The sequence below is a fragment of the Astatotilapia calliptera genome, chromosome 14, assembly GCF_964374335.1.
Source record: "Astatotilapia calliptera chromosome 14, fAstCal68.1, whole genome shotgun sequence".
In the NCBI taxonomy this organism is placed as follows: Eukaryota; Metazoa; Chordata; class Actinopteri; order Cichliformes; family Cichlidae; genus Astatotilapia; species Astatotilapia calliptera.
Genome location: NC_137435.1, coordinates 34895001 through 34908830, shown reverse-complemented (window position 1 = coordinate 34908830; position 13830 = coordinate 34895001). Strand labels below are relative to the sequence as shown.

General features: G+C 43.4%; 1 protein-coding gene across 1 annotated transcript in view; it reads right to left on the bottom strand.

Annotated features, from left to right (window-relative positions):
* Nucleotides 1-13830, bottom strand: part of LOC113035853 (solute carrier family 12 member 9) — an 81774-nt gene that overhangs the window by 35272 nt on the left and 32672 nt on the right. Inside the window, exon 8 of the mRNA XM_026191630.2 lies at nucleotides 4321-4403. Within this exon, the coding sequence (XP_026047415.1) occupies nucleotides 4321-4403 (83 nt within the window). The remainder of the gene's footprint in view (nucleotides 1-4320; nucleotides 4404-13830) is intronic.

Genomic DNA, 13830 nt, shown 5'->3' with positions numbered 1-13830 from the left:
TTAAATAAAAAGAATAAAGTGGAAAAAGCTGAGTAATGCTTTTTACTACAGAACTGTGCTTTTCCAGACATGGCTAAGCATTACAGGTAACAATCATACAGCACATTCTAGAGTGTGTATTTGAGTCCAGATGCAGAAAGCCGGGTCCATCAGTTAGGACAGAGACAATTCGGTACAACACCACAGTGAATTTGAACTAAAACAATCAAGAATTAAAGACTTTCACCTTTCATTCAAGAGGGTTATAAAATAACTTGACTATGAAGACATAGTCTACAATTTATTATATTAGTATTTATAAAACGTAAAATGATCCTATCACGTTAACACTCAAATACAGACTAGAATGTCAAACGATTGGACCGGTACTGGTCCCAAACTCTGGAGTTTCCTTGTGTGTAAGGTAACCAGGGAGCAAAGTATAACTGACATCAGTCAAACTGTGCATCAAAAACAAAGACATCACAGAGGCAAGGAGGCAATGTTCCTCTACACCAACAAAGGGGAAAGATGTTTGTTGTACAGAGCTCTGCTTTCTCCCATCGTCTGTTAAAGACTCAAACAACTGTTTTATATTAACACGGATTCCATCAGCAGTCATTTCAGATTAAATTTGCATCCATGTCCATAACATAGCCACCCTCAACTCTTATATCTCAAGATTCACGATTACCGGCTGGAGAACACCTGGTGGCTATCGACAGGTCTGTATCCATCTGAATTGCCTACGAGTCATCAAAAATGTTCACATCTGTCACGTTTCTTAACAAGATTTTAGATTCCATTGAGATTATTTGAAACCAAACGCCCGGCCTGTAGGACCAGCCTAAAACTTAAGCCTAAAACTGTGGTCAAACATTATCAAACATCACCGGCAGTGTAAAAATGACTAGTCAAGCATCAACAGTGATGAAAGCTGGAACTGAATCCAACAACAACAATTTAAGTTGTCCCAACAACACATCAGTGCCCGATTAGTGCTGGACAGTAGAATTAAAACTATGGATCAGCTTGGGCGTACTGTTATAGCCAGAGCGTTCAACACAACCATGTTGGTTGACATATGACAAATGCTGGTTGAAGAGTGGGACGCCATCACACAGCAGTGTGTGACAAAGTTGATGACCAGCATAAGGAGGAAGTGCCAGGCTGTTGCGGCTTTGTCCGGTTCATCTTGCTTTGTTTTTGCCAAGTTTATTGACGTCCTTTGGAAGTGACATACATACCATTTATTTTTCTTGGGTTGCAGCCTATATTGTCAGATCACCATCCAACCCTATGCTCTTCAGTCTTCTCTTCAACCATTTATACTTTTCTCTCCCTGCATTCCCCGACCATTTCTCCTTTACTTAGAAGTCCAATAAAGCAAGGCCCCTGCCGCCCTCTTCCCTCCTCCTTCCTTTTCAATCCCGCAGCACATGAGAGTTTAAGGCAAGATTACAATCAGACTTTTGTCATCAGTGAATCATTCAAATGGTGGAGGAAGAGGCAGAGAGAAAGAGGACAGGAGTCAATGATTTCTGATGATGGCAGCAGCAGCGACGCAGCTAACGATTTCCATCTAATTGCACCTCCTCCGCTCCTGGAGAGTGCCGGAGATGAAGAGAAGGGGACGAGAGGGGGACAGCGAGTGAGAAAAAGAGAGGGCGCAAATAATGACAAGCCATTCAGCCTTTAACACTCACCTCTGATAATGATGGTTTAGTCAGGCCTATTTGCTCCTAAGATCCTCCGCCTGCTCTTCATCTCTATCCCCACCCTCCTCTACTCTGCCAATATTTTCTCCTGGTCTAAATTGGCTTCTTTCCTCCACTTAGGTGACACAATAGAAGAGAAAAACACTATGTGCTGTCTTTTGGTCAGAGTGGGAAAAAAGTGCCAGTTTTTCCCATTCAGCTGCTCTGATATTGTTCAGTCTTGTTCGGTTTGCGCTGCCTCTATACTTTAATCACCTACACACCAGGTTGTTGCTAGTAATGAACCCAGATGGGAAGTGAATCGATTAGATGATAAGTTACTCTTGTTTAGTTATAATTTTGCTTGTCAAAAATGCTTCTGAATGTTTTCCACCTCCCTATTTTTATTCTTGGACAGTTCTAAATAGTTTGTATTTTATACTGTGAAGCTGAAGGCTTAAAGGAATTGAAAGGATTAAGTTGTATAATGTTAATTCCACTTAAAGGTTTTGAATTCATTTGACAGCCTTTTACACCTGATTATCTTGATTAACTTGAACTAAACATCTGCTTAACAAAGCCCTAAAAAGCACACTTCCACGCTATTGGTATGATATTGGTGCTTGCGGTGGGAATTAACAGCAAAGACTCAATGTGAGCCCCATCAGGCTGAAGAAAGGTTCATCCATGCAGTCATAGATTGGTCCAAGTGTGAAGAAAGACAAAATGTAACGGCAGCCACCACCTGCCACCTGTTTGTCAGCTGCAGCTTCGTATTGTAGTCTCCTGAGTAACCGTGTCTGAAATAGCTTTTATGTTTCAGCATAAAGAAATAAGTATGCATGTTACAACATACTAATGTGGTTGTGTTTTATTTACAACTGTGACACTATAAGTGAAGTGGGTTGTTGGTTTGAAGACTAACACCATGCTAATGATAGTAGAAAGGAAAGTGAAGAGGGGGGGGCTGTATTGACAGGTCGACAGATGGGCTCAATGTGCGATGGTGAAGAGAGAGTGAAGGTGAATCTGTCCATTTAACAGTTGATCTGCATTCCTCCCCTCACTTATGGCCATGAGCTGACCACTCCCTTAGAGACAGGACGATGAGCTCGACCATTTGGGAGAAGCTCAGAGTGGAGACGTTATCCTCCGCACTGAAAGGAGGGGGTTCGAGTGGTTCAGGCATTTGACTAGGTTGCCTCCTTTGTCCTTCCTATGCAAGGTGTTTCAGGCATATCCAACTGGGAGGAGGCCCAGGGGCAGACCCAAGACCCACTGGAGGGACTACATCTTTTTCGCTAGCCCCCTCAGAAGAGCTGAGGGAGGAAAGTTCTCTGCCTCTCTGCTTAGACTTGTGCTCCTGGATCCAGAAAAGTGGCAAAAAAATGAGCAGACGGAGGGATAGATGTTCTTCCTAGATTGGAGAAATGAAGTGAGAAGTCTGAAGCCTGACCTTTTGGCTCACAGGGATTACATCTACATCCACTGGCCTCCCGATTTGAAACTTTGGCAGCCACCATTGTAACAAAATATATATGACAGAAAAATAAAGAAACACATAATGGGTCCACTTTAATCTAAAGGGACATAAATGCCTGCAGCAATTATGAATAACATTATAAACTGTCAGATATCTGACAGATACTGCCTCTGTGGTAGCAGTCTGTAACCATGTTACAAAAGTGAACGCACTTCATCTTGATCCGTTTTCCTTCCAGCTGCTATCCTCTGCAAATCCCACAGCCTGTCTGCCTGTCTCTCTATTTATTTATATCTCTTTGTCTATCAAAAATTTTAAAGTGTTATTAATAAAAGACGGGGAAGGAAAGGAAATTTCAGCATCCTCACCTACCAATCAACACAGTAAAACTACTTAAAGTAAGTAAGTTGTGCTTTTTTGGAAAATTCACTGAACTCTATTAAACCAAAGAGACTTTAGTGATGCAGAAGCACGCCTTTGGAACGCATTAGTCGACAGAATAACTGACTTCAGGTGCCATTTGTTTAATGCAAATGCACAAATTTAAGCAGCACTATGACAGGTGTGCGTGGATGCAGATTGAGCGGTGATAGAAAACAAAGACATCAAACTGCTCAGGCTGAACTGGTGAATGAATAAGTTTAGTTTGAAGGGAGAGAGGACTTTCTGATCTTCTTGCCTGAGGAAAGTTTCTTTGAAAAACACTGAACAATCCAAACAACAGGAATTCCCGATGATTTTGTCCCTCTACCTTGCCAACCTTGCATTAATTATACAGAAATAATATTGGCTTGTTTGAAGGTTCTCTACCTTCCTTATGTACTGAGAATTATATCTCTCGTAGAAGAATGTTACTGATTTCAGTGAAATATTGAAAGCCAAGTCTAAGGCTAGTGTTGTCTTGTTTGGACGTTTGATCACTGAAGCTCTTATTTTTGACACAGCATTCCTTTGCTTTTAATTTTGCTATTCAAAACATGTTTCCTCATTTGGATTTGTACAAAACATGAAGCTGACGGGACAAACTCTAACATTAGACTCTTTTCTCCTCAGCCCACACACTGATTACAAAACATTTACTTACAGTTATTTAGCAGTACTGCTTGACGTGATATAAAGTTGCACTTATCTGCTGATACTGATTTGCTTATCACTACTAACCTGCACTAGGAACCAGGAGATCAGCACTGAGACCCAGGGGTTGCCACTGCGAGATGTCTTCTTAGCCAGCCACAGCGCCTTACCTGCAGAGGTGAGAAAAAAACAAAAACAATAAAGACAGTGACCTTTTGAATCTTAGTATTAAAATATTTATCAGCAGCATCACCGTAACAACAGTCTTCCATGTTCACATCAGTAAAGCATGTGTCAACAGAACAGCTTAATCAGTGAAAGATTGTAACGAATGGCCTTTCTCGGTTTTAATAGACAGTGTTATCTATTAAATGTGTTCGTAGAAGCAGAAAAGGGGACACAGCTTGACACAGTGTCGATATCTGGGGAAGTTAAATAGCAAGTGCAGAGCACTGGGGTGTACTAAGAATCATGATTATTGGGTTAGCAAGCTATGTTGAGCTTAAAGTTTTCAGTGTCACAAAAATTTATCCTCTTTTTTAAACTGGCTAAATCACCATGGTAACGTATGTCTATGAACATATAACCTGTTCAGAGTTTTATTTATATTGAGTTTCAGTTCAAAACCAGCAGGAAGCTTCATGTTTTCACTGATTCTCTGCAGTATAGATTCTCTGCTAAGGAAATACAGTTTACATGTGCAGTTTGTTGAGTTACACGTTACTAACACCGCCAAATGAAGCCCAACACTGTCAATGGAAGTGATGCAAAAATGTATAAATGTTTTACATACATTCACACAGCAAGAAGACCTGTTCAATAAGTCGAATAATTAATTTTATTTTGATGTGCTGACAAACTAAAGCAATTTACACACCTTTGGTAGACTATGAAAGTAACGTTTGATGTTTAAATATATCCAGTTTATAGTTTCGGTTGTGTTACTAATGCGCAGCTTCTAATGAGCAAACTCATCATTTTTAATCTGTGCTTTGATTTTTCAGAACTACTGCAGTAAAAATAACAGCTTAAAAAACACTGTTTTTCTACTTCACTATTTTATCATCGTCATCATCTCTGACTGGCGTAGGCAGAACTGACAGGGATTATTTTGTGTGGAAGAAGTGGAAGAAGAGTCACATGGTGCACAAAACAACTCTTTTCATGTGAGGAAGAAATAGAAAGCTTGGATAGCCGAAAACGCTGATAACCAACGTTGTGATATCCATTATCCCTCACTGGGTTTCAGGTTTTGTCACAGCAGCTGATCCAAAGAAAGCCTGGCTGTATTGAACTTCCTTCGCTGTATACCCCACAGGTGTCAGTCATTGTGCCTGTTGCAGGCCTTTGGTCTAATGCTTAGTTTATGTGTGCCATTTTTCGACCTCGTGAATGTGAGTGACGTGAAAAGCTAAGTCATAACTGCTGGTGTGCACCACGCTTTAGTGTCGTTTTGTATGGTTGTGTACGTCTCGCTTTTCGTAACCTGGGGTGTGTAGCGCAGCCATTAGTACATTGAAATGGAGGTGCGGCTGTCGCAGTCTGCATGTGCAACAGTCGAGGCAATGACCATAAACAAGATTTTGCTGGTATGCATTACTGAAAGTACATCCAAGTCCCTTTGACGATCTAATTTGTCACTCTTTAAATTCTGAACATTTCACTCAAGTAGGGAGATATTAACACAGTATGAGATTTAAAAAACAAACTCCTCCTGGAAGCGACAGCCAATCCCGCTCCGACTCGCTAGGTTCTGTTACTGCTTTCTTTCCATTTTTTATTTTATTTCCAAGAGCAACAGATATAAATAATAACCGATGATGGTAAAGTGCACAGAACAGATCTGATTTTCACTGGGGATGGTATTTTCTACCGTTACTGACATTTGCACAAAATTTATGTAATTAACTAAATGTCTGCTTTGAAAAGGGAGAGCGAGAGAGAGGGAAAGCGAGTGGGCAGGCGACAGCGAGGGAGACAAACGACGCATCACTCTATTTAATACCTTACAGGCCTGTATGGTCTATTGAAAGATATTTACATACATTTACATACATCTCATAGCTTGCACGACATTTCATCGTGTGGCGATGATGGTATTTGCTTTGAACCCTGTGGTGGCTGAGCACAACAGAGGTAAGGCTGGTGAAAGACTATGGAGACGATAACGAGGCTCACACGGTGGAGAGACAGGAGGTGCAGGGACGAGGCGGGCGGTCGAGGGGGATCTGAGTTTAAGAGTAAATTTCACAGATGGTAAAGGACTGGAATTAAATCAGCGCGACTTTAAAGTCAAATCAATGCGGCAGAGCAGGGAGATGGAAAGGATGAAGAGAGGCAGGGCAGAGGTGAAGGAGTTAGAGATTAGCAAGTTAGAGAGGAGAAAGAAATGGAAGAGGTGTGGGACAGAGGGAGGAAAAACAAAGAACTTCTTTTGAGTGTGTGTGTGTGTGTGTGTGTGTGTGTGTGTGTGTGTGTGTGTGTGTGTGTGTGTGTGTGTGTTGGGAAAAATTGACGCATCCATCACTTAGTTTGCATAGGACAGTGGCAAGGTTAAGCAGTGAGCAGCATGCATGAGTGACAACAACCAGAACAACACACACGTCATGATCCTACTGTCCCTTTTACACACACACACACACACACACACTACACATTTATGGTTCCACAGTCACTGACTCTTAATTAAAGACATTAATCTAACTTAAGTTAACCCTTTGGGTGTCAGTGAGTGAACAGACTCGTACCAGAGTCGTCTGCCTCTGCTCCATCAGATCACTTCATCGAGGAACTCTGACTAATACGGCCATTTATCTCCCCTGACACACACACGCACAGAAGTGCGGCTATACACACAGACAGAAACGGGCCAAATCCATTTGCAACAGACTTAACAAAAAAAGGAGAGGACGGGATAAGGAAGTTGCTCAGAGTCATTAATAACGACAAAGCAGCAGGCAGCGTCGACTCACACAGAGAAGTGATTGAAATCACACAAACGCTGCACTCGCTTGATATGGGAATGGCTTTGACTCAGAGGGTTTGTGTTCAGTTTTTTCAGAGTTTTTTTTTTTTTAAGAAAAGAAATAAGCACCACTGATCCCTGAAATACACCAGCCGCCTACACATGGACCTACACACATGACAAAAAGTTTCTGCTGGATATTAGGACTGCTTTTTGGATTTCCTGTCACGGTGAAGGTACAAACAAAGTGTTTGTCTTTTAATCTGTGTAAAATTTAAATAAGAAACAGGAAGCAGTAATTTGAAAATCTCAAAAACACATTTTATTGACAATAAAACACACAAGTATATCAAATGTTTACGCTGAGTCTTTTTACTATTTCATGTTGCTCATTTTGAAACTTTCTGGCAGTGCAAAAAAAAAAACGTTGGGACAGCTCCATGTTTACACTGTGTAGCATCCCATCTGCTTTAAACAACAGCCTGTGAACATCCTTATTGGGAAGACGAGTGTTGTCCCATTCTGATCTGATAGAGGGTTCTAGCTGCCTGGGTCATATTTTCTTTGTTTCTGTGTTTTCTTTTCTGTTTTGCTGGTGAAAGGTCTGGACTGCAGGCAGGCAGCTGCACTGTTCTACTACAAAGCCATGCTGTTGTAAAAGATGCACTATGTGGTTTAACTTTGTCTTGCTAAAACATGCAAGGCCTTCACTGTTCGAAGGGAGTATAAGTTGCTCTAAAACCTGTGCATACCTCTAAGTATTGATGGAGCCTTTCCAGATATGCAAGCTGCCAATTCCACAGGCACTGATACATCTCCATACCAGAGATGCAGGCTTTACTGATAACAAACCATGGATGATGAAGAATCCAATTTTTTTAGAGAGAATTTAAAATTCTGCTTCATCTGACCACAGAACAGTTTTCCGCAGTTCATTTTAAATTAACTTTGGCTCAGAGAAGATAGCAGTGTTTCTGCATCATGTTGAAATATGACTACTTTGTATCAAAGAGCAGCAGTCCCCAACCCCCGGGCCACGGACCGGTATCGGTCCGTGAGTCATTTGGTACCACGAGAGTTGAGGCTCGGGTGTGAAATTTATGGTTTTCAGGATTTTTATCGGTTTTTAGCGTTATTTTTTTAAATCGTTTTTATCGTTAACTCGGTTTCCCTGGCTCTTTTCCCATGTGTTATGAATAAATCTTATTTTTTGGTACAGGTACTGGTTTTATTTTGTTGTATTTATCTGCGACACCGGTCCGTGAAAATATTGTCGGACATAAACCGGTCCGTGGCGCAAAAAAGGTTGGGGACCACTGTCAAAGAGCTTCAACAGGCATTTGTGGATGGCATGGTGAACTATGATCCCAGAAAATGGGTTCATTCACTGATTTCCATGACACTATCATGACGGTTTTTAATGCTGAGCTGCCTGAAGGCCTGAAGATCACAGCCTTATCCCTTGCACACAGAGATTTCTTCACATACCTGAATCTTTTGATGATACAACAAACTCTAGATGATCACATACTTTACAATTCTGTTACGCACTCTTTTTTTAAATGTGAAAATGTAAACACAGCTAGGTGTTGGGTCTGCGCTTCCACAGGCCTCGCTGGTTTAGAAACTTATTCCCGTTAATGACAAGCAAGGAAACAAGACGAACAGCTTTTACTTGCTAGCAAGGGAGACTGGTCGGAACGAGGCTCTTGGAGCTGAACGCTCCTCACCTGTCTCCTAGCCAGCATCAAATAAAAAGCCTTCCTTGCCGCCTTTTATTGAAAACAGTTACAGTACACACAAGCACCTCCCATTGTAAACCCCCCCTATGGTTACAAAAGATAAGGTACTATGTGTGTATGTATGTGCAAGCAGCTGTATGTGTGTGTATGTGTGTGTGTATGCATGTGAGTGTGTGTGTTTGTGTTTGGGGGTGCGTTTGTGTGACCTCCTGCTCACCAAAAGGGTCATAAAAGAAGGAAGCCTACTAACCAAGAAAACAGAACCTTCAGATAGGATGTCCCTATAATAAAACACTGCAGCCTCCCCCATGGCGATCGTGGCTCAAGAGTTGGGAGTTCACCTTGTAATCGGAAGGTTGCCGGTTCGAGCCCCGGCTCGGACAGTCTCAGTCGTTGTGTCCTTGGGCAAGACACTTCACCCGTTGCCTACTGGTGGTGGTCAGAGGGCCCGCCGGTGCCAGGGTTCGGCAGCCTCGCCTCTGTCAGTGCGCCCCAGGGTGGCTGTGGCTACAATGTAGCTTGCCATCACCGATGGGTGGATGACTGAAAGTGTAAAGCACTTTGAGGTCCTTAGGGACTAGTAAAGCGCTATAAAAATACATTTACCAACAAACTGGTTGGAGAGGTGGTCAGAGACAAAGGAATGTCTTTGATCATGCTTGAACTAAGACTTACAAATTTAAGTAACACAATGACAACATTTAACAATTTGACTCCAACACTGTGTAATCTATAGTCAGCACTGCTCTGTAACAGATCACTTGCTCCCACTGTTCACTCTCTGGAGGTGTACATGAGAACAAAGTAACAACTTTGTTTCTAACATTCTCTCCCATTTCAGTTTAGCTCACTGTTGCAAACTTAGTTCAACATTTAGTTACTTTTCTTATTTCTTTAGCAACTTTTTCCTCAAATAACAACCTAGCAGAAAAGACTGACAGACGTTGCGTTGCTTCTAACTTTGAGTCACTACCACACAGCTATCATGTTTAACAAAGGTGTATAATTTTGTCAGATGACACTGAGTTAAAGTATTTGCTGTAGGTTACAATCAGCTCAAAAGATTAGAGTGACCACAGCTCTACAATAACTTAAATAACCAAAGACTTTTTCTTATACTTTCAAGGCAGTAAGCAGTTCTAACATTGTAATCTGTGGGTCTGATTTGTCTTGAGCCTAATGTGAACGTGTTAACAATAAATCCACGGGCATCTACCAGATGAGCCTCATGTAGAGGACCACACTGATACCCCCCTGCTGTAGGAGTAAATTTAATGCTTTCAGGAATACCCAGGGGCGTTCCCAGACCAGCCAAGAGATACAATCTCTCCAGCGTGTCCTGGGTCTGCCCCGGTGCCTCCTTCCGCTGGGACATGCCTGGAACACCGGAGGTGAGGAGGCATCTCACATAGCACTGTCTCCTCACCTAGGAGGCATCCTTGTCAGATGCCCAAACCACCTCAACTGGCTCCTTTCGATGTGGAGCTTCAGCTTCAGCTTCACTTCTACAGAACAGACCGGTCGGTACAGTATCCGCATCAATGAGGCCACAGCACCAATCCATCTGTCGATCTCCCTTCTCCCGTCACTCATGAACAAGAACCCATGATACTTAAACTTCTCCACTTGGGGCAGGTGAATGTGAACGTGTTAAGAATATTCCACAAAATAGGAATACATATTAGAGGAAAATATGAGTAAACTCATTTAAATTGGAAAAAAAATATATCAAGAAGGAATAAAAAAAAAAAGTCTCCTGAACCTTATGTTCTAACACTAACTACAGTGCTGCCAAAAGTATTTGTCCCCTTCCTGATTTTCTGGCAGAGAGCAGAACTCACAGTTTCATAAGTAAGGTCCTAAAGCAGCAAAACAGTCCAAGACCGGTGGTTGAAACTGTGGATGGACAGATCGATCCTCACTGCAGTAAACGCCAGGACCGCCTCCTACAACGCGGGTCTCGCCACTGGCGATATGAGCGCCTACAAAGCGGCCTCATACGGCGTGCGGCGCGCGGTGAGAGATGCCAAACGCCGGTACCGGGAACGTGTGGAGTCCCACTTCCACCAGGGCGACACACGGAGTATGTGGCACGGACTACGCACCATTACGGACTACAAAGCCAGGGACACTGCGCTGATCAACGCTGACTCTGCATTCACCAACGAGCTGAATCAGTTCTACGCCCATTTCGAGGTTAGCCAGGCGGCTAATGCTATCTACCGCCTGACTACCGAGGACAGTGATGTCATCAGCGAGAGACCGGTGACCAGCATCGCGGAGCATGACGTCCGAGCAGCACTGAGGAGAGTGACCACAAGGAAAGCGGCGGGGCCAGACGGCATCACCGGCCGTCTGCTGCGCTGCTGTGCTGACCAGCTAGCAGGTGTGTTCACTTACATCTTCAACGAGTCCCTGGCGAAGTCTGTGGTCCCCACATGCTTCAAAAGATCCACCATCATCCCTGTGCCCAAGAACAGCAAACCCTAATCCCTGAACGATTACCGGCCAGTTGCACTGACCTCGGTAGTAATGAAGGTGTTTGAGAGGCTGCTGAAGAACATCATCTCCTCCTCCATCCCAGACACCACAGATCCGCTGCAGTTTGCCTACAGATCCAACAGATCCACAGAGGATGCCATCGCCCACGTCCTACACACCACTCTCAGCCATGTGGACAAGAAACAGGGTAACTATGTGCGAATGCTGTTTGTTGATTACAGTTCAGCGTTTAACACAATAGTGCCCTGCAGACTGTTCACAAAGCTGAGGGATCTGGGACTTAACAGCCGTCTGTGTGCATGGGTGTTGGACTTCCTCACTGGCAGAACTCAGGTGGTGAGGGTGGGCAGGTGCTTCTCCAACAGCATCACCATCAATACAGGAGCACCTCAGGGATGTGTCCTCTCGCCACTGCTCTACTCCCTCTACACTTCATACTGTGTGGCCACCCATGGCTCCAACACCATTGTGAAGTTTGCTGACGACACAGTGGTGTTGGGTGCCATCTCCAACAATGATGAGACGGCCTACATGGATGAAGTGAAGAATCTGGCATCGTGGTGCCAGGACAACCACCTCCAGCTGAACGTCAGCAAGACCAAGGAGCTGGTGGTGGACTTCAGAAGGGGTCAGCACAGAGACTACAAGCCCATTATCATCAATGGAGCTCCAGTGGAGAGGGTGCAGTCCTTCAAGTATCTTGGTGTCCACATCTCCTCAGACCTGACATGGGCCGCCCACATTCAGGTCCAGACCAAAAAGGCTAGGCAGCGCCTGTATCACCTACGACAACTGAGGAAATTCAGGGTCTCTCCAAAGATCCTCAGGATTTTCTATACAGGCGCTGTGGAGAGCATCCTCACACAGAACATGACATCGTGGTTTGGGAACAGCTGTGTGAAGGACCAAAAAGCTCTCCAGAGAGTGATCCGTACAGCAGAACGCTGCTGCAGGATTGCTCTCCCCGCGCTTCAGGACACCTACACCAGGAGATGCCGGACTAGAGCAGCGCAGATACTGAAGGACCCGTCCCATCCTGGCAACAAACTGTTCCAACTTCTGCAATCTGGTAGAAGGTTCCGCATCTTCCGGGCAAGGACAGAGAGACTCAAGAGGAGCTTCTATCCCCAAGCCATCCGTGCCCTAAACACACACACCCGCCCGCTCACATCATCTATAATTGACTGAGTCAGGACTCTTCCAGACACTAAACCAAGGCACAATGTACATTTCAATTCCTTTAATTTTAAATATGTTTATATTGTCTATCCTGTAAAATAGTCAGATGTCTATTTATATTAATGTACAGAATTCACCTGCTTGCTGCTACTACTGCACATTCACCCAATGTATATACTACATATATATATATAATGTTCTTCCTCTACACACCCCCCCATTTTTTTGCACATGTCGAGGAGCATGTCAGGCTACATTTCACTGTGTGTTATACTTCTATAACTATGCATGTGACAAATAAAGAACCTTGAACTTGAACTTGACCATCACACTACCAACTAAGGTGTGAGTGCTAGTGGGATGTTCTTTCTATGAAATGTTGTGTTAGCTTTATGTCAGATGTAACAGGACTCAAACCTTCCAAATAGTTCCATGTCATCATAGCACTGAGGATCAACAAGATGTTTTTGCCCAATATGAGACGAGCCCTTGTGTTCATTTTTGGTACTCGCTGGAGTACCTGTCCTTTGAAATGTCTTTGTAACACAGTCATCGATCATCTTTTGAGAATGATCGATGACTGTGTTTCTCAGCTGTTTCGTTAGATCGTGTCATGATGTGTTTGCTTTTTGAGCTCTTTTATTCAAATTCTTTTTGTCACATAGGTTTTATTTAAATGATTTTCTGGCAGTAATTAGGCTTGAGTGTGGTTAGTGAAACAACTCTGCTTTCAAAACACTATGTGTTAAGTCTAATTGTTGAATGTTGCCATTGTGTTTCTTAAATTTGTATAGTCTTAGTTTAAGCAGTAGGATCAAAGCCATCTCTTTGATCCTGACCACCTCTCCAGCCACTCTGTGCTGGGGGAGGTTTTATTGTAGATACATCCTATCTGAAAGATCTGTTTCTTTTGATGTAAGCTTCCTGGGTTTACGACCCTTTGGTCAGCAGGAGGTCTAACACACACACACACGCACGCACGCACGCACGCACGCACGCACGCACGCACGCACGCACACACACACACACACACACACCCAGTGTATACATTTACATACAGTCCTTGTCTATGTAACCAAACGGGGTTGCAGGGGGAGGTGTTTTGTAAACTATTGTTTGAAGTTTGTCAATAAAAGGCAGCGAGAGGAGGCCACCATTTGGGGGGTTCTTTGTCGTGCTGGACACAGACGAGGCCTCCCTTGCGCAAGA